Below are 26,426 nucleotides of genomic sequence, written 5' to 3'. Positions count from 1 at the left end.
TTGAGCCTGTAATCGAACCCACAAATGCTAATGTTCCAGATACTCAACTAGTCGAAAGGCCAGTTGTATTGTTTCTTTAATCAGAACAACAGTTTTCACCTGTGCTAACATAATTGCAAAAGGGTTTTCTAATGATCAATTAGCCTTTTAAAATTATAAACTTGGATTAGCTAATACAACGTGCCATTGGAACACAGGAGTGATGGTTGCTGTGATGGTTGCTGAAAATCTGCCGTTTCCAGCTACAATAGTAATTTACAACATTAACAATGTCTATACTGTATTTCTGATCAATTTGATGTTATATTAATGGACAAAAAATGTGCTTTCCTTTCAAAAACAAGGACAAATCACCCCAAACTTTTGAATGGTAGTGTATATATATCCATTGATTGTTGAAGAATATAATTTATAAATCCTTCATGAGCTTAGTTCAACTGTCGTACTCTATGAGAACCCCAAATATAAGCTTGATTTATTCCAATGTTTGTAAACATTGTAAATATAAACAAACACTGTATAGTCTCATAACATGGGGTTAAAACAATAATTTTATATCATGGATGGTCAGTCCTTGCTTCCATAGCTCTGTCTATTAATCTGAGAGTGGTTACATTTCTCCAGGCCCATCCCTCAACTTTTCACCAAAACAGAGGCTGGGCATCCATTTTGTTATTGTTTCATCTGTGGATTTGCACTTTAAACAGCTGCATATTATCAAGATAAAGTGTCACCAACAAAAAGGTAAACAATAGGCAAATGCAGCACATGGCATTTATTTTTTACATGTAAATAGCACTTTTCAGTAGTGCTCAAAGCATGCCTTTCCATGAGCGCAGCATTTATTTTTCAACTCAAATCAATGAGCCCAATCAGTCCTCCAGGACAACAAAATCATACACATCGAGGAGAGGTGGCTAATAATATAAGGGCACAATGCGAGACTCAAATGCAGACACAGGAGGCAGATGGTAGAGCTCCGATATTTATTATAACAAAGGGAGTAGGCAAAGGCAGGTCGGGGACAGGCGAGAATTCATAAACCAGAGTCCAAACAGTACCAGACGATAGGCAGTCTCGAGGTCAGGCCAGGCAGGGGTCAGAAACCAGATTGGAGTCCAAAAACAGTACAAGGGGATAGGCAGACTGATAATCAGAACAGGCAGAGTGGTCAGGCAGGCGGGTTCGGAGTCAGAACAGGCAAGGGTCGAAACCAGGAGGACTAGAAACAAACAGAGACGGGGAAAAATAGGAGCAAGGAAAAACGCTGGTTGACTTGGCAAACAAGACGAACTGGCACAGACAGGGAACACAGGGATATATACACCGGGGATAAAAAGCAACACCTGGAGGGGGTGGAGACAATTACAAGGACAGGTGAACCAGATCAGGGTGTGACAAACAAGGCCTTAGTTTTTGGGTCATGCTCAGGTAAAACAATTTGGCTAATTTATACTTCCATATTTCCAAGTCCTATTCTTGAAGATCAAGGGGTTTAACATTTATTGGAATGACTGGAATTCTGATAGACTTGGTTTTTAATGTAAATATATAATTTAATCGTATTATATATAGTAGAAAGCGATGGGTTAGAAGAAGCCTACATAACCAACCCATAAAGTAAAATGTAACATCGATATATCGGCAGCTATGTAAACTTTAACATTGATTTATCCTGCAATAGATGTCGTTCAATTGGTAACATACATTTTTATCTTCTTCTAAAGCCTCTACAGGGGAAAGTAATCTAAAAGTAACAGAATGTAATCAGATAACATTACTGAGTTTGGGTAATCCAAAAGTTGTTACTGATTACAATTTTGGACAGTAACTGTAACAGATTACATTTAGAAAGTAATCTACCCAACCCCGTGTACAATGATTTATAGGCCTAAACCAATAATGAAAGATTATATCTGTCAAATAGTAATAAATGTTTATTACCACCTGTAAACTAAACTGTCTATCAACAACTGATAAGCTCTTTACGACCCCTTTAGAAATGATACATTCAATGTTAAGTGTTACTCAAATACCTTTCATACTGTATATGGCTTAAAACTCATGTCAGTTTATACATTTCTATCTGTTTAAAGGAAATGAAATAGAAATGACAAATGTAGTAAAGTGGAACGACTGAGAACACCCTAATACATTTCATCTTGATGTTCTGCTGCTGTTCGGGCAATTTAAAGGATTGAAGAGGGACTTATTTGTGAAGGAATGTAACTTGTTTTTCTGGGTGATTTGTGATGTTTTATTTGTGCTTACTATGACTGTGTTTTTGTATTTTAATGTGTATATACAGTATATTATATATATATATATACATATATATAGCTTGGGTATAATGTGTATATTATGTTGTACATACAGGGCACATTTGTAAAAGAGACCTTCAGTAGGTCTCAATGTCTTAAATAAAAAATATGTTTTTGTCAAATTGTGGAAGGTTGCTACAGATGTTGGCCGTGGACCTGATACACTTAATCCACATGTGTACAGTCTATACATTGGCTAGAAACTATTCTGCCATATTACACCAAACCAGGGATACACATCCCTCTGCAATGGAATCTTGTTAAGGTTTTTGGTATCACTTCAGCCATCCATAGAGCCTTTCGTAGACTATAATACTACAGCACTTGTCACAAGGATGCATGTAATATACTGTACTGCATGTTTGCAATGAAACCATCTGAAATGATAGTTGTGCCACAAGATCATGTATGGAACCCTTGTAACACTATAAGATATACTGCCACAAGCAACACTCTGCCTATCTTGTAGGGTTTTACCTAACAGTTGAACAGAGTCAAGCTGTCTGAAGAGAGACAAATAGGACCCGCATTTACCATCAGGAGCACAATCACACTCTACCTTGAGCGATCACCACTGATACATTAACTAAGATGATAGTATGCATCATTTGATAGAAAAGTCAGTTAAGTACTAGTGCTACTGCTTTCATTGAATAAACCATCTGAATGACAAAGAAAATATATTTTGACTTACATTCGAAAATCATGCCTAATGTACTACAGCCTCCACAATTAGAGAAAGTCAGTAAATCTGCAATAGCCATGTCATGTCCGTATGTTCCAGTTTGTAGAGATTGCAAGAGAGGAAGAGGGGAGAGAGATATGTTTGAGACAGAAGAGAAAGAGCATGTCTGAAACCTAAGAGGAGAGAGAGGGAGCAAAACTAGAGTGGGGGTGGGGGCAGCTCCCCTTATATGGTTAGGGAGACTTGACATCAGTAAGAGCAGTTATTAGGAGAACATGACCCTTCTATATAAAACACATCACCGTTGCTCTTCTACTCTAACCACTGCAGTTTGGGCGATCCGTGAAAATCTCTTTATTGTGAAAACAAAGCCTTATGCTATCACGTTAGGTCGGCAGTGACTGCACTCAAGAGAAGACTCACACAGGACACACACAGGCATGCATAGACACGCACATGAAACTCACTCCATAGTCTGAAGTGGTCCGCAAAAGCTAGTTTTTCCCGTGGTGCGAATGGGAAGACGCATCAGGAGGGTGGTCACGTGTGTTAGCAAGGCTGGGGTAATGGGTTTGAACCTTGGTATGAGCCGACTCAGGAGGAAGTGGTACTCGCTAAGCAAGCAGCGTGAGGTCCTTTACACACACACACACACACACACACACACACACACACACACACACACACACACACACACACACACACACACACACACACACACAGTTACCAATCACATTGTTTATTCAATTACCATGACTGCTATTTTAAATGGCAATTCTTTCCCGTCATGAACTGATTTTCCCCTCTGAAATTCCCTGAATTGTCTTCCTCCCTGACCCACACTATTGAGTTCAGTCAACCTTGAAATGACCTCTTTCAACCCTGATCACTGAAACAGATTCTGGTATTACTTTCTACAGAAATTACTTAACAAGGATCTTAGAGTCTTATTTTCTGCTGAGACCACGGTGGTTCAGTACAAATACCTGTTATTGTACAACAACAGTTGCAGTTAATTTCAAGTCTTCGGCTGTCAGTTGAATCGGCCATGCAATTTATTTTCAAAAGGAGAGCATTTCATTTACCCTAATTCAAATAATAAAGTATTTATTACAGACTATCATTTATTGATAATTTGAATCAGGTGTGTTATTGCTTGGACTGGAGCAAACATCAGTGTTTTTCAGATTAGATTGGACACTTCTCTGTGCCAAGGGTTTAAGCGAGCAGTAACAATATATATCCTACCAGTAGGTGGCAGTCTAATCCACTGTATTATTACCAGCAGCGTACAGTCTATTGCTGCTGCAGAATAAGTACTGAATGAGAAGGTCTGCAGTCCATTCTCCGAGGTTTACTGACTTCTAAAGGGGCAATCTGTGATTGGTAAATACTTTTCTAAAACGTTTGTCTCCAAAAGTGGCAGGGGGCCCACTTTGTTGTCGTTTGAATCCCAGACTAGACTGAATCATAACCACCTCTGAGCTCATGCCACTCCTCATTCCCCATTTTAGGAATGTACTCAAAACTCTTTATTGTGTTGGACCACTGTACACACTGTCATGTTTTAACAACTTTACATAAAATAATTGAGGATAAAACACATTTTTCCATTGGGGTCCTGAGAAAAAACATTTCTTAAAAGTCAACACAGACATCACCATCTTCTCATGATTCCTGGTGAAGGTGTAAAGAGGACTGAAGACAGACCATCCCTCTCATCCTCTCATGATTCCTGGTGAAGGTGTAAAGAGGACTGAAGACAGACCATCCCTCTCATCCTCTCATGATTCCTGGTGAAGGTGTAAAGAGGACTGAAGACAGACCATCCCCTCATCTCTCAGTTCTCTCTAATCATCATTTTATGACAGGTTCTTCTTTCAGTAGGCTGTGACTGTTTTCACCTACTCTGGGTCTACCTACCAAACAATTACCACAGGTTGAAGCTATAAGTAGGCCAAGTATGTAAGTTGTTCCTTTTATTTCTCCTGAAGCTTGATGTTTTTGACTCGGCAGCACCTTAAAAACAAACTCTGGAGCGTGAGTGCTTTGTTTTCCACTCACTGTAATTGTTTTGCATGGTTGAGATTGTAACCATCTGCCAAGTGATTGTGATGTAATGGTGTAGCCTAACTTTTCCATTGGGTGTGTACCCACTAGTGCAGAGCAGCCCAGACCCTGTATCTGTGTCGTAAATGGCACACTATTGCGTTTATAGTGCACTACTTTTGACTAGGGCCCATAAGGCTCTGGTCAAAAATAGTGCACTATATAAGGAATATGGTGACATTTGAGACACACGTCTATAATACAGGCCTCTAGTGTTCTACTTAACTTAACCACCCCTCCCCTTTGCTCTCCTACCCGGCTGCCACAACCCCCATTGCCACTGCAGCTCAGTGAGTTTTGGCTGCAGGTTGGCTTTTATTGGGATGACTCATGTACTAGAGGCAGCTCTGCAGGGACCTCACTACAAAGTCATGCAATCAGATGTGAAACCTACCCCTAACATTAAGCAAACTGATAACCTTATGCCTAACCCTAACCTTAAATTAAGACCAAAAAAGGAACAACAACAACAAATTCATACATTTTTACATTGCCACTGGCCCATCTAGTGGAAATCACTCAGCTATGCCTCCAAGACAAGATTCATACCAAAATACTTCAACCTGAGTTTTGGCTCACACTACATAGTGTAGCACTGTATCATTTTTATTTTTTTTATTTTTTACACACGTTTCCTTTCTGAAACACGCCGTGCATGTGTTTGTGTGTATGATCTAGGTGTGTGTAGTCCAGTGTAGTCTAGGGATTTTCCAAAGTAGTTTTAAACTAAAAGTGACACAGTTTTGCTCAATGGAACCATTAAAGCCAACTGCGTGTATGCTCTTACCTCAAAAAACAAGTCTCCTGTTTTTCCAAGGAGAAGTTTACACACTTGCAGATGTAGACTCTGAGAGGTTGAACTGTGCCCACTGTATCCACTCAATCGGCTGTATCCACCAGAAGTTTGGTGGTCATCCTCATCCCACACCTGGAGGGGCTCCCTTCTGCAGACAGTGTTCCACGCCTCCTCACCGATCCTCCCTGTGGGTAACATCCTGATGATAGTCCTGGTTCCTGTACACATCGACGTCTTCACCCTCTGGTTTTCCCTCAAAAATCTACGGACCAGGACCGTCGAACACTCTTGCGTATTATATGAAAAGTTATCCTCAGTCTCGCAGTCAAATACTAACCCATTGTCTGAGGCCATCTTTAAAGCCGTGGGGCTTTTGGGAGGGCTGGCGGGAAGGAGTGCCAATGTAGAGCACATTTTAGTTTCGGCTTTTCCCCCTGGGCTGATGCGGCCATCTCTGAGTCTATGGGCAGAGCTGGTGTCGGTGACTGTTGATGATGTCACCTCCTCCACCAGACAGAAGGCGAAGCTGCCCGTAGTGACTCCTGTGGAAGATGGCACTGAGGACATTGAGGGTTCTGAGCCTGACACCTTGCCCCCAACAGCCTCCTTGCCTCTATCATAACCTAAGGACGTACCAGGGTAGAGCAAGCCCTGAAACCAGTTCTTGTTACTGCACCCACCTGATAGTGTCATTGTATTACACAGAGGAGACAACTCCTGTGATTCCAACCCCATGACACTCCTGCGTACATCTGTGTCGTGATGCACTACAGTACCTACAATGCTCTGTGTAACATATCCTGTTTTATCAGCTGTGTACGTCTGAGGTGAAATCCCTGCTCTCTGGACTGTAGTGTTACTGTCAGGGTCCTTGCAAACGTCTGTGATCTGACTGCAGCACAGTACACAAGGCCCAAGGCCCTTCCTGCAGCTTCTGTTATAGCAGCAACCCGAAGGTTTACTGGCAGGCACAGTCACACACTCTCTCTGCCTCGATCCAGCATCCAGAGACTCCATTGCACGGCAGCCATTGCTGGAGTGTTTATCCGGTGGTGGTGGCGGTGCATCTGTGTTATCAGACTGCAGTTGAACTTTAACTCTCTGCTGGTCCCCATGTGAGCCCCTGGGCCTCACAGTACCATGATCTATCTCCTTGGCACATGTCTCTGTCCCGTCTGTGTTGCTGGTAGAGAATTCCTCCATCTTGCTGGCCGGCCGGCCTGTCTGTGTGTTCCTCCTTGTCGGTATTCAGAGATGTCAGAGCATCTACAAACAGAGGTGGGTCCAGGTGGAGTCCACAACAGCTGTGAAAACCAGGAGAGTGAAACTATTTTGTCAATGCAGCATGTTGTTAAGGAGATGTATCCCTCTGTACACACTTAGAGATTAACTTTGCTGCTGTGCCAGCCAGGCAGGCACACCCCTCATAAATCTGCAGGAGACAGCAGGAAAACCCAAGTTAGATATAAAATGGCACTGGATACAATGCACCATGACGTGTGAAAGGGAAGTGACTATGATATGATGATTGAAAGCAGATATACCATAAAATCAGGCTTCCCTTCCCTTTCCCTGCCTATGGCCAACACTTTCCCTGCCTATGGCCAAACACTTTCCCTGCCTATGGCCAAACAAAGTGAGAAAACATTATTAAGACCATATTATGAGGTAACTGTAACAGAGCTCTGTGCAGTGACCTACTGTATGTGCATTAAAGCTCCTAAAGTAGTGAATGAAAAATGGTTAAGAGAATATTATACCCCATTCTCTTCTGCTACAGTAGCCTATCACAATGTAAAAACCCTGCATTATCAAAGGTCTGTTTGCATGGGATTATCATGTGAAAACCCCTATTAGAATTTAAAAAAAGTCACAAGACTAAAACTTCTCAAACTTTTCAGCCTGTGATCTTGTTGAATGATTAGGTTTTCCTTACCTTAGTATGGTTGACTTGTGTCTCTCCAGATTCATTTCCCGCTGTCCAGATGCGTCGCAGTTCCTTCTCTATTCGCAGTATAAGAGGGGGGCTGGGAGGAGAGGAAAAGAAAGGAATCAGGGGAGCGGGGAAAAAGGGAGTCACAGAAACAGGGATCTCACCGGGCAGGTCTTTCTTTACAGAACTTGGCAGGAGCTTTTATCCTTTTTTATTCTCACAGCTAACTGGGTTGTTTTGCAATCACACTAGACAGGACCGAATGCTAATACATTCACAGCGTTTAAAGTGGCAGTCACTTAAATAGACTTGCTTTTATACTCACATCTATTCAATATGAACTTTGTACCATCAGGTCAATATGGGTTTACAATCAATCATGAGTTGCTTGCTCATTCAGAAAGTAAACACACAGAATAGGGTAAGGTTAGGATTTGGCTCCTGCAACACATAACTACTTTGCAATTAGCTTACTTTCCTATTTTAGCAGATTAGATTTGAGCAGCTTTCTAAAGGCATTAAATAGTGCCTCTTTGATTTTGAAGAACAGGAAAATTGATTGGTACAAATGCCTTAACTTATCATAACAAAAACATATGAAACCAGAGATTTGAAAACATTCTGTTTCTGATGAAACAACTGGATGACTGTTTCTGTGGTCTTCTAACCAACTCTGTATAATGGCTCCACCAGCTGGTATGAAATCGTCATTACATGTGAAATGGTTTGATTCCTCCTGCATACCGTAGAATTCGCGGAAGAAATAAATGTCATTCAAACCTACTGGGGTCAAGTTTTGCACAAGTTACATGAAGACAACATCAATATTGCTGGATTTGTATCGGATATCTGACAGGTAATCCAAAAGAAATGGAGCTAGGAATAATTTCCTAATAAATTCCTTTTTTAACGCGTTTGTAGTAGCTAGCCAGTCTAATGCTACCAACTAGCATTTACTTTGATAATGAACACAGCTAGCTATACTTATCGCGTCAATGATTTGATCAATTATTTGGGGTTTCACTCATGAAATGATACTCTGATTACTTGGATTAGTCTGAAAATGGGACAGACCTGTCCATAATAATTTTTGTTCAACCAAATGTAAATTAGCTGCAGATGCGTCGTTTTTGTCAAGGATAGAGGGACAGCTTCTGTGCACGCGCGGTTCTATGTTTGACATTTTTATGGCATTTGTATTCCTAAAATATTCCAGGGTTTTGGAAGAGTATACCCATATATCTCTAGTAATTTTATAGTTTGCTAAATGTAATATGGTCCCGTGTGGCTATACGAAAATAACCATATTATACGTCCATTAGAAAACTCACTACTGTAAGCCAGAACCTGCTAAATGACTCACGTTAAATTATAAAATGTAACTTCTTAATTCATATTTTTTTTAATGATAACATTTCAGGGGGAATTACATTTTATTCCAATGATGAAATTCCCTCCATTGTTTTGCCACTACCACCTAGCTAGTGATCAATGTTCCTCTCCTGTAAGATGGAGCCAATACCCACATTTTTCTCTGTTTCTATCATGTTTGCAGCCTATAAATCCACGGCTTGCTGAGAAGAACCACCATCCTTCACAATGTTCCTCACCATGGCCCTGCTGAGGAAAGGCATCTCTGGGAAGCAGTGGATCGGGAAGTACCGCAGGCCGCGTGCCATCACCTGGCAGATGAAACGCAACATGCTGGTGCACCTGGAACGCGAGGCAGAGAATGAGTATTGGATCTCCCGACCGTACATGACCACAGAGCAGGAGCGAGGACACGCCGCTGAGCGCCGAGCACAGAACTGGCTCAAAATTAAGGAGACCAAGTTTCAAAAGTTTCCAGAACATAAATATGTTGCGGATCATCTAAGTCACCTCAACACAACCAAGACATGGTCCAGTTAATGAGGAGGAAGTATTGACTTTGTGTGGGGGGATGGAGAGGCGGCATGCATGTTGACTCCGGTGTGTAATGTATGTAATGTATATGAACTATGGAGTGTTGGAAATTCTCTATAAAGCAAGCTCTGATTTAAAAACAACCTGTTATTTGCTTCATAATACATTTCAAATGGTCTTGTGCATACATCAGTGGGTTTCAAACCTCTCCTTTGGTACTCCCAGATGTTTCACAATTATGTTGTAGGCCTGAACTAGTGTAAAGGATGCCATGCTGCTTGCTTAGCGTACCGCTACCTCTTGATTCAGCTTAAACCCAACACCTCTGCCTCACAAACATGCCCTCCAGAAGCATCTTACCCATTCGTGCCACTGCAAAGCTAGCTTTGGGCAGCCCAAGTGGAGACACTTCAGGCTGCTACACTAGCTCATATGATTCACATATTAAAGGTCTTGATGATCAGTTGACAAGTTGAATCAGGTGTGCAAGCTTTGAGTAGTTCAAGTAGCCTATATGGAACGGCTTTGTGTCCTGATGAGAGGTTTGAGAACCACTGGCGTACTTGGCGATGATCTTTCAGAATGTGTTTAAACAGTTTAGGATGCAAATAGACCCACGACCTGTACAAAAAAAGGCCCATTTCACTCTCAAAGGTGCAGGGTACCCACGGTGACTATTAAAACCTTCCCCATCCAGAAACCGTGGATTTATGGCAGCCTTCGTGCAAAACTTAAAGCGCGAACCACTGCTTTTAATCATGGCAAAGCAACTGGAAACATGACCGAATACAAACAGTATAGCTATTCCCTCTGCAAGGCAATCAAACAAGCTAAGCGTCAGTATAGAGACAAAGTAGAGTCGCAATTCAATGGCTCAGACACGAGAGGTATGTGGCAGGGTCTACAGGAAATCACGGATTACAGAAAGAAAACCAGCCCCGTCGTGGACACCGATGTCTTGCTCCCAGACAAACTAAACAACTTATTTGCTAGTTTTGAGGACAATACAGTGCCACTGACATGGCGCGCTACCAAAACCTACGGGCTCTCCTTCACTGCAGCCAAGGTGAGTAAAACATTTAAATGTGTTAACCCTCGCAAGGCTGCCGGCCCAGATGGCATCCCTAGTCGCGTCCTCAGAGCATGCGCAGACCAACTGGTGTGTTTAGGACATATTCAATCAATCCCTATCCCAGTCTGCTGTTCCCACATGCTTCAAGAGGGCCACCATTGTTCCTGTTCCCAAAAAAGCTAAGGTAACTATCAACTATCGCCCCGTAGCACTCACTTCCGTCATCATGAAGTGCTTTGAGAGACTAGTCAAGGATCATATCACCTGCACCCTACCTGACACCCTAAACCTACTCCAATTTGCTTACCGCCCCAATAGGTCCAACGACGACGTAATCACACTGCACACTGCCCTAACCCATCTGGACAAGAGGAATACCTATGTAAGAATGCTGTTCATCGATTACAGCTCAGCAATTTATCACCATAGTACCCTCCAAACCCGTCATTAAGCTCGAGACCCTGGGTCTCAACTCCGACCTGTGCAACTGGGTCCTGGACTTTCTGACGGGCCGCCCCCGGGTGGTAAGGGTAGGAAACAACATCTCCACCCCGCTGATCCTCAACACTGGGGCCCCACAAGGGTGCGTTCTCAGCCCTCTCCTGTACTCCCTGTTCATCCATGACTGCGTGGCCATGCATGCCTCCAACTCAATCATCAAGTTTGCAGACGACACTACAGTGGTAGGCTTGATTACCAACAACGACGAGACGGCCTACAGGGAGGAGGTGAGGGCCCTCGGGAGTGTGGTGTCAGGAGAAGGTCAGTACAGGTGCACCAAAGCTGCGACTGAGAGACTGAAAAACAGCTTCTATCTTAACGCCATCAGACTGTTAAACAGCCATCACTAACATTGAGTGGCTGCTGCCAACATACTAACTCAAATCTCTAGTCACTTTAATCATAAAAAATTGGATGTAATAAATGTATCACTAGTCACTTTAAACAATGCAACTTTATATAATGTTTACATACCCTACATTACTCATCTCAAATGTATATAATATACTCTACCATCTAAATCAAATCAGATTTATTTATATAGCCCTTCTTACATCAACTGATATCTCAAAGTGCTGTACAGGAACCCAGCCTAAAACCCCAAACAGCAAGCAATGCAGGTGTAGAAGCACGGTGGCTAGGAAAAACTCCCTAGAAAGGCCAAAACCTAGGAAGAAACCTAGAGAGGAACCAGGCTATGAGGGGTAGCCAGTCCTCTTCTGGCTGTGCCGGGTGGAGATTATAACAGAACATGGCCAAGATGTTCAAATGTTCATAAATGACCAGCATGGTCAAATAATAATAATCACAGTAGTTGTCGAGGGTGCAACAAGTTAGCACCTCAGGAGTAAATGTCAGTTGGCTTTTCATAGCCGATCATTAAGAGTATCTCTACCGCTCCTGCTGTCTCTAGAGAGTTGAAAACAGCAGGTTTTGGGACAGGTAGCACGTCCGGTGAACAGGTCAGGGTTCCATAGCCACAGGCAGAACAGTTGAAACTGGAGCAGCAGCATGGTCCTAGGGCTCAGGTCCTCCGAGAGAGAGAAAGAGAGAATTAGAGAGAGCATACTTAAATTCACACAGGACACCGGATAAGACAGGAGAAATACTCCTGTCATAAATACTGGAGGCTGAGACAGGAGGGGTCAGGAGACACTGTGGCCCCATCCGATGATACCCCCGGACAGGGCCAAACAGGCAGGATATAACCCCACCCACTTTGTCAAAGCACAGCCCCCACACCACTAGAGGGATATCTTCAACCACCAATTTACCATCCTGAGACAAGGCCGAGTATAGCCCACAAAGATCTCCGCCACGGCACAACCCAAGGGGGGGTGGGGGGGGCGCCAACCCAGACAGGAAGATCATGTCAGTGACTCAACCCACTCAAGTGATGCACCGCTCCTAGGAAAGGCATGGAAGAGCACCAGTAAGCCAGTGACTTAGCCTGTAATAGGGTTAGAGGCAGAGAATCCCAGTGGAGAGAGGGGAACCGGCCAGGCAGAGACAGCAAGGGCGGTTCGTCAATCATATGACCCACTGAAGAGATGAGTCTTCAGTAAAGACTTAAAGGTTGAGACTGAGTCTGCGTCTCTCACATGGGTAGGCAGACCATTCAATAAAAATGGAGCTCTATAGGAGAAAGCCCTGCCTCCAGCTGTTTGCTTAGAAATTCTAGGGACAATTAGGAGGCCTGCGTCTTGTGACCGTAGCGTACGTGTAGGTATGTACGGCAGGACCAAATCGGAAAGATAGGTAGGAGCAAGCCTATGTAATGCTTTGTAGGTTAGCAGTAAAACCTTGAAATCAGCCCTTGCCTTAACAGGAAGCCAGTATAGGGAGGCTAGCACTGGATTAATATGATCACATTTTTTGTGTGATTCTAGGAGCCGTATTTAGCACTAACTGAAGTTTATTTAGTGCTTTATCCGGGTAGCCGGAAAGTAGAGCATTGCAGTAGTCTAACCTAAAAGTAACAAAAGCATGGATTAATTTTTCTGCTTCATTTTTGGACAGAAAGTGTCTGATTTTTGCAATGTTACGTAGATGGAAAAAAGCTGTCCTTGAAACAGTCTTGATATGTTCGTCAAAAGAGAGATCAGGGTCCAGAGTAACACCGAGGTCCTTCACAGTGTTATTTAAGATGACTGTACAACCATCAAGATTAATTGTCAGATTCAACAGAAGATCTCTTTGTTTCTTGGGACCTAGAACAAGCATCTCTGTTTTGTCCGAGTTTAAAAGTAGAAAGTTTGCAGCCATCCACTTCCTGTCTGAAACACAGGCTTCTAGTGAGGGCAATTTTTGGGCTTCAACATGTTCATTGAAATGTACAGCTGTGTTTCATCCGTATAGCAGTGAAAGTTAACATTATGTTTTCGAATGACATCCCCAAGAGGTAAAATATATAGTGAAAACAATAGTGGTCCTAAAACGGAACATTGAGGAACACCGAAATGTACAGTTGATTTGTCAGAGGATAAACCATTCACCGAGACAAACTGATATCTTTCCGACAGATAAGATCTAAACCAGGCCAGAACTTGTCCGTGTAGACCAATTTAGGTTTCCAATCTCTCCAAAAGAATGTGGTGATCGATGGTATCAAAAGCAGCACTGAGGTCTAGGAGCACAAGGACAGATGCAGAGCCTCGGTCTGACACCATTAAAAGGTTATTTACCACCTTCACAAGTGCAGTCTCAGTGCTATTGTAACCGATGTGAAATGGCTAGCTAGTTAGCGGTGGTGCGCGCTAATAGCGTTTCAATCGGTGACGTCACTTGCTTTGAGACATTGAAGTAGTGGTTCCCCTTGCTCTGCAAGGGCCGTGGCTTTTGTGGAGCGATGGGTAACGATTCTTCGTGGGTGACTGTTGTTGATGTGTGCAGAGGGTCCCTGGTTCGCGGTCGGGGCGAGGGGACGGACTAAAGTTAAACTGTTACACTATGATGGTGTCTAAAACCAGACTGAAGCATTTCGTATACATTGTTTGTCTTCAGGAAGGCAGTGAGTTGCCGCGCAACAGCTTTAAAAAATTTTTTTGAGAGGAGTGGAAGAGTCGATATAGGCCGATAGTTTTTTATATTTTCTGGGTCAAGGTTTGGCTTTTCAAGAGAGGCTTTATTACTGCCACTTTTAGTGAATTTGGTACACGTCCGGTGGATAGAGAGCCGTTTATTATGTTCAACATAGGAGGGCCAAGCACAGGAAGCAGCTCTTTCAGTAGTTTAGTTGAAATAGGGTCCAGTATGCAGCTTGAAGGTTTAGAGGCCATGATTGTTTTCATCATTGTGTCAAGAGATATAGTACTAAAACACTTAAGTGTCTCTCTTGATCCTAGGTCCTGGCAGAGTTGTGCAGACTCAGGACAACTGAGCTTTGGAGGAATACGCAGATTTCAAGAGGAGTCCGTAATTTGCTTTCTATGAAGAGATGAGTCTTCATGATCTTTTCCTCAAAGAAGTTCATGAATGTATTACTGCTGAAGTGAAAGCCATCCTCTCTTGGGGAATGCTGCTTTTTAGTTAGCTTTGCGACAAAATCAAAAAGAAATGTTGGATAGTTCTTATTTTCGTCAATTAAAATGGAAAAATAGGATGATCGAGCAGCAGTGAGGGCTCTTCGATACTGCACGGTACTGTCTTTCCAAGCTAAGCTAGTCGGAAGACTTCCAGTTTGGTGTGGCGCCATTTCCGTTCCAATTTTCTGGAGGCTTGCTTCAGAGCTCGGGTATTTTCTGTATACCAGGTGGCTAGTTTCTTATGACAAATGTTTTTAGTTTTTAGGGGTGCAACTGCATCTAGGGTATTGCACAAGGTTAAATTGAGTTCCTCAGTTAGGTGGTTAACTGTTTTTTGTCCTCTGACGTCCTTGGGTAGGCAGAGGGAGTCTGGAAGGGCATCAAGGAATCTTTGGGTTGTCTGAGAATTTATAGCACGACTTTTGATGCTCCTTGGTTGGGGTCTGAGCAGATTATTTGTTGCGATTGCAAACGTAATAAAATGGTGGTCCGATAGTCCAGGATTATGAGGAGAAACATTAAGATCCGCAACATTTATTCCATGGGACAAATCTACTGCATCTTGCCTATGCCGTTCGGCCATCGCTCATCGATATATTTATATGTACATATTCTTATTCATTCCTTTACACTTGTGTGTATAAGGTTGTTGTTGTGAAATTGTGAGATTACTTGTTAGATATTACTGCATGGTCGGAACTAGAAGCACAAGCATTTCGCTACACATATGCTAACCATGTGTATGTGACCAATACAATTTGATTTGTTTCCCAAACTCGGGTCCTGGGGCCCTGTTACACTTTTTTTTTTGCTTGACCAATACACAGCTAATTCAAATAACCAACATCAAGATTTGATTATTTGAATCATCTGTGTAGTGCTAGGTCATAAACCAAAATGTGTATCTGGGGGTCAGGAACGAGTTTGGGAAACCCCTTTTCTGGTGGATGTATAATATGGTTCTTTCATGATGGTATACCATATATCAGTGGTTCTCAAACCTCTCCTCAGGGATACCCAGACGTTTCATAATTCTGGTGTAGCCCTGAATTGGCCCAACTAACTCGCCTAGTCAAGAGTTTGAAAATGACTTGAGAAGTAGAATTAGGTGCGCTAGTTCTGGAATAGATCAAATACATGGAACGGCTGGGGGTCCCCGATGAGAGGGTTCCGAATCACTGCCATATATCACCGGCAGATGGCACTCGGAGTTTGAATGAAGAACCATATAAACCCATGGACCACCAGTAAGGCGCGTCGCTGCGCTCAAACAAGCGCGGAGGATAATTCCGTATGCGCGTCCTGACGTGCTGTATGCGCTTGCTAGACAGGGGAAGCGCAGCCAGCGACTGTGAGAAGTCTTTGTAGCAGTAGCAGCTATAGACGAGCTCTTTATCTAAAGCTCACTCACTCCGTACAGATAAAAGGGACCATGAAGACAGACGTCTGGAGTTATAGTTTTGCTGACAGCATACAGCCCCACCGACCGCTTCCACACACGGACGACTGAATGACGAACCAGGATGGCCGGAGGAAGGAGAGGACTTGTAGCCCCTCAAAACACTTTTTTAGAAAATATTGTCAGACGATCTAACGGTAAGGATCATGCTCCAATGAGATGTGTAATGCCTATGATAATTATCTTGATGATGGAGTATCCCTAAAAAACTTTTCTGTTGGGGTTTTAAATCTTTGGCATGTAAAAAAGCATACGAATGGCTAGGATCGAGAAACTGCGCGATTTTTCTTCCTCAACGTCGTCGTGACTTGGAGTCTTCGGAATAACCATAACACAAATGGAAACATTTTCCATGTCCTTTCCAAACATCTATGCTTAGTAAAAGTTGTATGGTAGTTTATGAACTTATCAAATGGGATACAATTACCAGGCTATTTGTCAGGCACACCTCACATTTGTCAGGCACACCAACACACCTTTTTTACAGTCAGGCGTGGGCACATCCCATCCCCAGAAAGTCGCTTCTTATTTTATCTAAAGTGCAACCTTACTACCATGGAATCAGCAGCAACGCACAATTTTGGAAATTATGCAGCCTAAAAATAGCCTAGGCTATTTCTCCGTAGTCTGCCTATAGAGTAAAATAAATCTTGAATAAACACATTTTTATATACTAAATAAAATGGGATGATTAAATTGCACTTTAAAGTTGTTTGGCCTGTCGGCTAGTTAAACTATTCTATTTGCTTATCGTTTTGAGAAAATACACCCAAAATAATAGGCTCTTTGTTTCATCCTCTTTATTGGTGTGGCTTTGAGAGGATGGATATAGTCGTTGTTTTCAACATGTAGTCCAACCTATAGAAACAGGCCCATACATGTGTTTTCTTCACAACAGTAGCTAGTAGCTACGGTGTATGGGTCTCATTATGGACATGATTATGCATCGATTACGCATGAAGATACTTTTGGTCATGTAGTGTATGTGGACACCTGCTCGTAGAACATCTCATTCAAAATCATGGCATTAATATGGAGTTGCCCCCCCCCCCCCCTTTTTTTTTTGCTGCTAAAACAGCCAACATCAGTGCCCAACCTCACGAATGCTCTTGTGGCTGAATGGAAGCAAGTCCCCGCAGCAATGTTTCAACATCTGGTGGAATGCCTTCCCAGAAGAGGGAGCTTCCATGGCCGTGGAAACCCATTTCATGAAGCTCCCGACGAACAGTTCTTGTGCTGACATTGCTTGGGACTCGGTAGTGTTTTTTTTGTGTTAAACATACTGTAACGACCCTGGGTTTATAAGCGCGGAAATCGACTCTGCCGCACGAGCATGCTTTTGCGGCACAGTCGATGGCGCGCCGGACTTCGGGCTAGAAGGTCGAGGGTTCGAGACCTGCTCCCTGCTGTTTCATTACATTGGTGTCAGAAGTGATCGGACCTTGCATCCACGACAGTGGGTGTGCTTGGCCGGTGAGCGCGTTCCTGTAAAACGTAGAGTCGCAAGCTAGCGCGAGGACACGCTCTTTGAAAATAGGGAGTAGTGTAACAACCCTGGGTTTATAAGCTTTATAAGCGCGGAAATCGACTCTGCCGGACGAGCACGCTTTTGCGGCACAGTCGATAGCGCGCCGGACTTCGAGACCTGCTTCCTGCTGTTTCATTACATTACGATGTTTACGCGCTACGTGCATCAGCACTCAGCGGTCCCGCCGGTGAGCTTGTGTGGCCTACCACTTCGCGGCTGAGCCGTTGTTTCTCCTAGACGTTTCCACTTCACGATAACAGCACTTACAGTAGCAGGGCAGAAATGTGACGAACTGACTTGTTGGAAAGGTGACATCCTATGACTGTGCAACGTTGAAAGTCACTGTCTATGGCGTTTGCATGGCTGTGTGGTCGATTTTATAAACCTGTCAGCAACGGGTGTGGCAGAAATAGCCGAATCCACTTATTTGAAGGGGTGTCCACATACTTTTGTCTATATAGTGTATTTTTATGCTAGACGTAAAATCTCGTAATCAACGTAATAGCATAGGTTCCTCGTTACTTCTCCACTAATACATATTGATTAAAATACTTATTTCAATATAAGTAAATGTTTTTTGCCACCACAATTCCATGAAAAAGGAAGAATAGATGTTTAATTTAGCCCTGTTTGTCTTAATCGACAAATGCTGTTTGGACTAACTGTTCACTGAAAGTTTGCTTAACTGTATGGTCAATCAATTCTGCCAAAATAACAAAACAAAGTACATAGTTATTGGTAGCCTACCAAATTTATGAAAGAAACACAAATTAGTAGGACAAGTGTAGGTGGGATGGAAGGAGACATCCATATCCAATGAGGCAGCAAGGCGGGGCCAGGTGGGTAGACTACATTACCCATGTGCAATTGCACCAGGCCTACATGTTTGAGGCACACCCCAATTTTGGGGACACCCCTCTCATTCATGAGCGTCCCTCCTTGGACAATCAACCACACCTTTGCTTTTTAAGAATGACCTTATGTAAAACCAAAAGAAACTAATTGAATGGCACAGTCCTCAATCCATTAAAGTTTTCTCCTCGTCAATTCAAAATTTTCAGAAAATACTGTTGTCAGCCATTGTTGCCCAACTGTAGTCTATTGGGGTCCCACTGTCTGGTTAGTGATGTATAGTGGTAACCAATGAGTAGAAGCACCAACCAGGGTCGTGTTTATTAGAGCAGCATTACAGTTTGTGTAACTTTAGGTGTACAAGTCCATTTTCTCCTGTTTGGTTCCCTAATGAACAGGACCCTGGGTGAAGCACGGCAGCCATTATACACCAAGCTACTCCACACACCAGTCATAGCAGGGCAGGACAGGGCAGAAGGAGACACGTGGCATGGATTAGAGTGGACTCATTGATCGAAGTTCAGGAGGAAGAGTGAACAAGGGAATTGAGACCGAGCCATAACCCAAGTTGTGTAGCTAGTTCATTGTGATTTTGCAAAGTCACACAACTACTCCTTTTAGTTCAAGAGCTCAAAGAACGTGTGTAACTCAATATGTCGACGTGTGAAATGTTGGTTGTGGAAAAAGCATTACAAAAATCACTCAAATGAAGCGTACCAGTTTGTTTGAAATAAGTTTGTCACTGTTACTTTAACCATTTTTCTTTTCATCTTTTCAGTATGGACATTATCACATAGACAGACAGGTATAAACCCAACCCATGTTTTGTAGTGCTGCTCATGTTTTTCCCCTAATCTCACCGTCTATTAACTCCATGTACTATGTCTGTTGTTCTGTACCAATTGCTGTTAATTTGCAAAGCAAATTAATCCAAGTCTATGACATAGGCTTAAAATCCTAGCCTGGGGGACAGATACCTGCTTCTTTTTGCCACCTGTTCTCTTTTCATTTAACATCATCAACTTCTACTATTTTCGGTTCATAGACACTACCCAGCTAAAGTTTCGGAGATGTTCTGTGCTAGTAACTGTTTGTGACTGTTAATTCAGTTCCTAGGACACTTGTTCGTTGTTGGGGCATAGATGACTGATGTCTAGCTACCTATCAGCGACGGCATCCTACGGTTGATTTAAAAAACATTGTAAAATAACAAATGTTGGCATGGAACGTTCTACTTCATAGCGCTGTAGTTGTGCTTGTGTCAGTTGTGTTTGTCTTCATTTATCTTGGTGAAGTTTGTAGTTTGGTAGTTTGTGTATTTTATATTGTTGAGTAGTACATTTAGTTTGTGTTTTGTTGCCATTCCATGTTGATGACGTGTGACTTTTTGACACCACAAACATTACATAATTGTGTTATTTAGTATGCTACTGTAGCATGCCCCTTTTAATGGATGCCAGGTTGACTATGTACTGGCAGATTCAATTGTGCTTTTTTATAACAACAATGTGAACAACATATTGTGCAATAGGGGAGGAATCAACAAAGAGAGAGTGATTTCCCTGTAGTCTGTCAGGCATGTACCTGTGTCTGTCAGTCCACTAATCTCAGAGCTGACTGGCCAGAAATCTCTCGAAAGTTAACGACAAGGAGACAGAACTGAAGTGCACACACACACATACTGTGCTATATTGTCTTAGTGATCAATACAGAAGCTATACTATTCGATACAAACTGCCAACACAGCAGTTTCATAAATGAGACAAGACAACACGTTGTGTGTTTACAGTATGGAACAAATATAAACTTATTTGGGTACTATTGTGTAAACATGTTTTCTCATGGTAATGCTATTTTGCCTTCAGAAATGTTCAAACTTGCCCAGCAACAATACAAGGCCCAGAGTACCTGGAGGAATTTACCGTAGCATGTCTTTTAAAAGCTGCATGGTATGAAATCTTGAGGCTCGACATACACTGCTACGATAATTCTTCTCCTATTCCCACTTTCCCCCCTGGATTCTGAGACGTTAACCTACTTTCAAGAGGGTGTTTGTGATGAGAGAGAGAGAGAGCGTGCGCGCGCGTGTGTGTGTGTGTGTGTGTGTGTGTTGCTTCAGAGGATTGGAGTGAAGTTAAGTTTCCCTTTGAACATGCAGAATAACAGAGATCAGTGCTGTACATAGGTATTACACCCAACTCGTATTGAGACAGGGAATGAACTGCACAGTGGTGTGAATGTACAGTATAACTCGGACTCCGTCTTTCTTCCTTTGTGTGCTGCAGTCAGCAAAGGGTTAAATCTGGATTTTATATATGGTGGAAACCATCCCTAAGATTTGGGAGTTTTCCATAATCCTTTGTCAGAAATATCCTTAGAATTGCCAGTGTATCTTCTCTTCCATAAAAAGATGGTGGAACACAGCAAATAAACTGTGTGTGTGTGTGTTGCCAGTCCTGTGCATGAGTCCTGTTGACTCCAGTTAGGTAATACAGTCTATGGTTGAAGCTTTAGGTGCAGACTTTCCGAGCTCTGTAGCTGTCTGAGTAGCTCCTATGTCAGTAATTTGTGAATGGATCAAAAGCCTACTTGATCCTCATCACAATGACTCCTGTATTGTTTTTTACAGCTTGCTTTTCCTTCCTTCCCAAAATCACAAATTCATACAAATGTGATATTATACATGTGCTATTTAGCTGCATAGAATCGCCATTGTCAGCATAGAAGTGTGCTGTGGTAAGCTTCAGTGAGTCTGTTGGCTGGGACAGACAGGCGTTTCTATGCCTTTCTGTAAATCTGAAGGGGTTTTACATAAGGGAAAGAAACAACAAACTATCATATTTTATAATCACCTGGTATTATTTGTTAACCTTTTGATGTCTAAGTTTACTTTAAACCTCTGAGAAGTTAATGTTCTCTGTGAGAAATCATCAATTGTACATGTACTGTACCAGGAACACTTGGAGTGGGATTTTGACAGTGCTAAAAATGGTATCACTTTACATACTCAGCATCATAGCTATCTATTTCAAAACAAATCTCTTTGATTTAAACCCTGCGTGGATCGTCTCTACTTTCTCATAGTTACAATGAGTGGTTTTGAAATAGATGCTGTTGTCTCCAGTGTTGGGAGTGACTTCTCTAACACAATCTGCACATTTTTGTTCGGTCAAAATGAAGCTCCAGGTGTCATGCTTCTGTAGGCATTATGTCATGCTTATGCAGACATTATGTCATGCTTACGTAGGCATTATGACAGTCTTATGTATACCCCTTCCAGCCTAACTGAAACTAACCCTCCCCACATGCAGTGCTTACTTACTCAGCATTAAGGGTAAGAATGGTCTGAGACTGAGTACAGTACCCGTATGTGAAGGATTATTCTGCTGCTCTGTTTTCACACTGTACTGTAGTGGCTTCCATCGTGCGATATGACTGTGCTGTCGCCTGTCGATGCCGACCCTGGGTTGGTGTCAACACCATTTCACTTCAGTTTTTTGGAACTCACTGAAATTCAATTCATGCATTTGGATTTTCTTTCCAAATTTTGAATTAAATTCAGTTCCTCATCATGACTGTACTGAAATGTAATTGGTCCCAATCCTGCCCGCCTCCACTCTTTTTCCCCACCCCACGTAATGTGTTGTTGATAACTTTGAGCAATCTCAAACGAGTGAGCCTTACCTTCTACTCTGTTCCCCCTCATCTTTGACAGATACCAATTTTGTTCTTGGGAATGCTCAGATCGTGGACTGGCCCATTGTCTATAGCAACGATGGCTTCTGCAAGCTGTCGGGGTACCACAGGGCGGAAGTCATGCAGAAGAGCAGCACATGCAGGTACAGTACACTGCCTTCCATCTCTTTTGTAGATTTATTTAACAGCAACACTGAACAATAATCGCCTACATCTCAGAAAACACTGAGGTGCAATAGTGCCAGAGTTAGCTTGTACTTGTTGTTAGGTTCTTCTTCTTCAGCTCATTTTACTCCATAGTTCCTACATGCAGAATTATTTTCAGATACTGTATATTCAATTACCAGATTCTTTGCTTCATTGATAACCTCTTTTACTTCAGCCCAACAGGATTATATAATTATGCAGAAAAATTTACATTGAAAAGAAAAATTGAGTAAAACAAGAGAATCACCTTTCCTTGCCAAACAAAGCCCATACTCTACAGCTAATCCCAGTCAGCAAAAAATAAGAAACAAACCCCTATTCAGAGTCTCCGAAGGTGACTTGTTCAATGTCAGCAAGCTCTGCCTGCTCAGCTTGTTATTGTGTGAAAAGCATGGGTGTTTTTAAAGCTCTTCTTACGCATTTTACAATTGCTGGGATAAAGGTATTATATTCCTTATTTAACGTACTATTCTCTGTTCTTTAAGTTCAAACTAAAGTTATGAGAACAATAAGCACATCTTCCATATAAAAACAACTGTTAACTTGACACCAATACACTTTTCACAGTACTGAGCTGAATTGTACTGGGCGGGCCTGGTGACGCATCACCATAGATGCTCGGACTGTGTTGGGAAGGACAATGTGAGAAAACATCTGAGCCAGCACAGTGTTGTTTGGGTCAGGGGAATCAAACACAACATTTCGGTAACCTTTGTCTGGCAATTCTAGCTGAGAAGAACCTCCATCTGAAGGGAACGGCACCGGTCCCAGCGCGTGATGTGTCGAGACATGTTCCTGTCAGAAGTGATGTCAGATGAAGCCAACAGTCTTAGGGAGATGTTGCACCCTAGCAGTTATTGTCCAATAAGAAATGCTTGTCTTAATCTTCTTTTGCAAAACATTTTGCTACAGTGTGCCCTAATGAACACAACCCAGACTGCCGGTGCATGGTGTGTCAAGATATGTTCCTGTCAGGAGTAATGTCAGAAGAAGCGACTAGTCTTTGGGAGCCGTTGCGTCTTCGCTCCTCTCGAGCAGCCCCCAAAATAGTCTCATTAGAATGACCCTGTCATTCACAATTCAAAGCTAACTGAACTCCAGACTTATTTATAGACACACGGGAACAGACCATACCTCGAGAACTGCAATCAGTGGTGTGAAACCAGAGTGTGTTAAACGAGAGAGAGAGAGAAAGAGAGAGAGAGAGATTTTCTACATTGCAGAATAATAGTGCAGACATCAAAACTATGAAATAACACATATGGAATCATGTAGTAACCAAAAAAGTGTTAAACAAATCAAAATATATTTTAGATTATTCAATGTAGCCACCCTTTGCCTTGATGAAAGCTTTGCACACTCTTGCCATTCTCTCAACCAGCATCATGAGGAATGCTTTTCCATAAGTCTTGAAGGAGTTCCCACATATGCTGAGCACTTGTTGGCTGCTTTTTTTTCACTCTGCGGTCCGACTCATGCGAAACAGTTTAAATTGGGTTGAGGTCGGATGATTGCGGAGGCCAGGTCATCTGATGCAACGCCATCACTTTCCTTCTTAGTCAAATAGCCCGTACACAGCCTGGAGGTGCGTTTTGGGTCATTGTCCTGTTTAAAAACAAATGATAGTTCCACTAAGCGCAAACCAGATGGGATGGCGTATCGCTGCAGAATAAATTACCAGCAGTGTCCCCAGCAAAGCACCATCACACCTCCTCCTCCATGCTTCACATTGGAAACCATACATGCGGAGATCATCCGTTCACCTACTCTGTGTCTCACAAGGTCATGGCGGTTGGAAACAAAAATCTCACATTTTGGACTCATCAGACCAAAGGACAGATTTCCACTGTTCTAATGCCCATCGCTCGTGTTTCTTGGCCCAAGCAAGTATCTTCTTCTTGTTTGTGTCTTTTAGTAGTGGTTTCTTTGCAGCAATTCGACCATGAAGGCCTGATTCACGCAGTCTCTAGTTGATGTTGAGATGTGTCTGTTACTTGAACTCTGAAGCATTTATTTGGGCTGCAATTTCTGAGGCCAGTAACTCAAAATAATTTTTAGATATGTATAGTGTAATTGATGTGTAGATATGTGTAGTGTAATTGATGTTTATTAATGTGTTCGTGCAGGGCTCATCTGATAAAGAGACATTGGTCTCAGCATGACTCGCTGCTTAAAGGTTAAATAAAGTGTGTGTGTGTTGCTACAGAGCTGATAGTTGGCTGGCTGATCTTTCTCGTACCTTTCTTGGAAAAAACCTTTGGCCCACTGTGTAGCATCATGATCAGTATGCCACCACCGTGCTGCTGGAGCTAACTGTGTCTTTTAAGATGGATATGTTGTGCATCCGAGAGTAAAAATGGATCAGTGTGCTAACGAAAGCCCTAAGATAGTTGTTTCTCGTCCTGGACCACTGCATTTCACAAGATCAATCCAACCAATGAACTAATCATCCAGCCCTTAACCTTCATTAGTTGAATCAGGGGCGAGAGAAATAGACAGTTAAGAGTCAGAGCGAGGGAATGGGAGAGAAGTGAAAAGGACAGAGAATTAAGATTATGACATTGTTTGTGCAATCAGAAGAAAAATTGGTAAGTACACTTAACACATCCTGTTGTCCTCCTCAGTAAGGCAGTTCAAAAGATTGACTAGATTTACACAGACAACAACATTCATGGGCTAACAGCCTTATTTCACTGTTTTGCTCTAACTAACCCACTAACATGTCTACGTACTTGAGTTTTAATGTTTTTTTTGTCATAAAAATAAACACATTGTTTTGTGTTTCCTAGCTTCATGTACGGGGAGCTCACAGACAAAGATACTAGCCAGAAAGTACGGCTAACGTTCGAAAACTACGAGATGAATTCATTTGAAATACTCATGTATAAAAAGAACAGTAAGTACCAATTGAATTTTTTAAAAAGCCTCATAATGCAAATGTATTCAGCCATTTCTTATGAATATGTACAATGATGTTCCAACGCCGCATGGAACAGCACGAACGCTGGAGATCAGGGGCCACATCCACAAAGCGTCTCAAGAGTAGGAGTGCTGAGCTAGGATCCAATTTGTCTTCTAGATCATAATGAATCAGGGGGGACCTGATCCTAGATCAGCACTGACGTGCTTTGTGAATACAGGCCCAATTATAACTCCCCAAATAAGTTACTGTTGATGGTTGTGTTCCCCATTTGATCGATTTGTATCAAACAAATACTGCTATAGATGAAGCTATGTTTATTCACCAGTGTATGTTCTCTCGTCTCAGGAACGCCGGTATGGTTCTTTGTGAAGATAGCCCCTATACGAAACGAACAGGAAAAAGTGGTGCTGTTTCTGTGCACCTTCAGTGACATCACAGCCTTTAAACAGCCAATAGAAGATGAAACCTCGAAAGGTGAGTGACAGTTTGAGTGGTAGCAGAGGATGTGATCCTACAGTACCTTCCTGGGATAGTCCCCTATAGATGATACAAATCAGTCTTTATTATACAAAACATTTAAGGGTAGGCTGTGTGTGTGTGTTTTACAATAAAATATCATAACATTATTATAAAAAATGTGTTTTGTCTAAAGCCTTCATCAGGGTGTTACTTTTTATTGAAACACATTGTTTTATTAGTAATAACACTGACTAATTAATAAGTTCAATCTTTATGATCTTTTCTAAAACTATTAGCACTCTCATTATCTTCACAAGGACCGCTAACCCCAAAACATGTTTTTTTGTTGCCTCAGGTTGGGGGAAGTTCGCTCGGCTAACTCGTGCTCTGACCAGCAGTAGAGGGGTGTTACAGCAGCTACAGCCTACTGTACACAAAGGAGAGAATGTTCACAAG

At 42.3% G+C, this 26,426-nt stretch overlaps 3 protein-coding genes across 10 annotated transcripts in view; 2 read left to right on the top strand and 1 right to left on the bottom strand.

The window, feature by feature from the left end:
* LOC129836506 (1-phosphatidylinositol 4,5-bisphosphate phosphodiesterase epsilon-1-like) overlaps nt 1-8,109 on the bottom strand; it is a 37,553-nt gene extending 29,444 nt beyond the window's left edge. Inside the window, exons 1-2 of one of the 2 annotated variants that reach the window (XM_055902789.1) lie at nt 7,848-8,109; nt 5,903-7,343 (exon numbers count right to left, since the gene is read on the bottom strand). In XM_055902789.1, coding sequence (XP_055758764.1) covers nt 5,903-7,114 — 1,212 coding nt within the window. In that variant the 5' untranslated portion in view covers nt 7,115-7,343; nt 7,848-8,109. The remainder of the gene's footprint in view (nt 1-5,902; nt 7,344-7,847) is intronic. The other variant, XM_055902790.1, reaches the window with a different exon arrangement.
* Nucleotides 8,110-8,560: 451 nt separating this feature from the next.
* On the top strand, nt 8,561-9,892 carry LOC129835983 (ribosomal protein 63, mitochondrial-like). Its single transcript, XM_055901695.1, has 2 exons — nt 8,561-8,700; nt 9,400-9,892. The coding sequence occupies exon 2, from the start codon at nt 9,444-9,446 to the stop codon at nt 9,753-9,755; it is 312 nt and encodes a 103-aa protein (XP_055757670.1). The 5' UTR covers nt 8,561-8,700; nt 9,400-9,443; the 3' UTR covers nt 9,756-9,892.
* Nucleotides 9,893-16,154: 6,262 nt separating this feature from the next.
* Nucleotides 16,155-26,426, top strand: part of LOC129836504 (potassium voltage-gated channel subfamily H member 1-like) — a 97,094-nt gene continuing 86,822 nt past the window's right edge. For 4 of the 7 annotated variants that reach the window (XM_055902785.1, XM_055902784.1, XM_055902783.1 and 1 more), the window contains exons 1-6: nt 16,155-16,442; nt 19,464-19,490; nt 22,401-22,524; nt 25,378-25,484; nt 25,857-25,985; nt 26,326-26,426. The exon at nt 26,326-26,426 is cut by the window's right edge and continues 18 nt beyond it. In XM_055902785.1, coding sequence (XP_055758760.1) covers nt 16,370-16,442; nt 19,464-19,490; nt 22,401-22,524; nt 25,378-25,484; nt 25,857-25,985; nt 26,326-26,426 — 561 coding nt within the window. In that variant the 5' untranslated portion in view covers nt 16,155-16,369. The remainder of the gene's footprint in view (nt 16,443-19,463; nt 19,491-22,400; nt 22,525-25,377; nt 25,485-25,856; nt 25,986-26,325) is intronic. The other 3 variants (XM_055902788.1, XM_055902787.1, XM_055902786.1) reach the window with 1 other exon arrangement.

Source organism: Salvelinus fontinalis, chromosome 37 (genome assembly GCF_029448725.1).
Source record: "Salvelinus fontinalis isolate EN_2023a chromosome 37, ASM2944872v1, whole genome shotgun sequence".
NCBI lineage: Eukaryota > Metazoa > Chordata > Actinopteri > Salmoniformes > Salmonidae > Salvelinus > Salvelinus fontinalis.
This window is presented reverse-complemented; position numbering and strand designations above follow the sequence as displayed.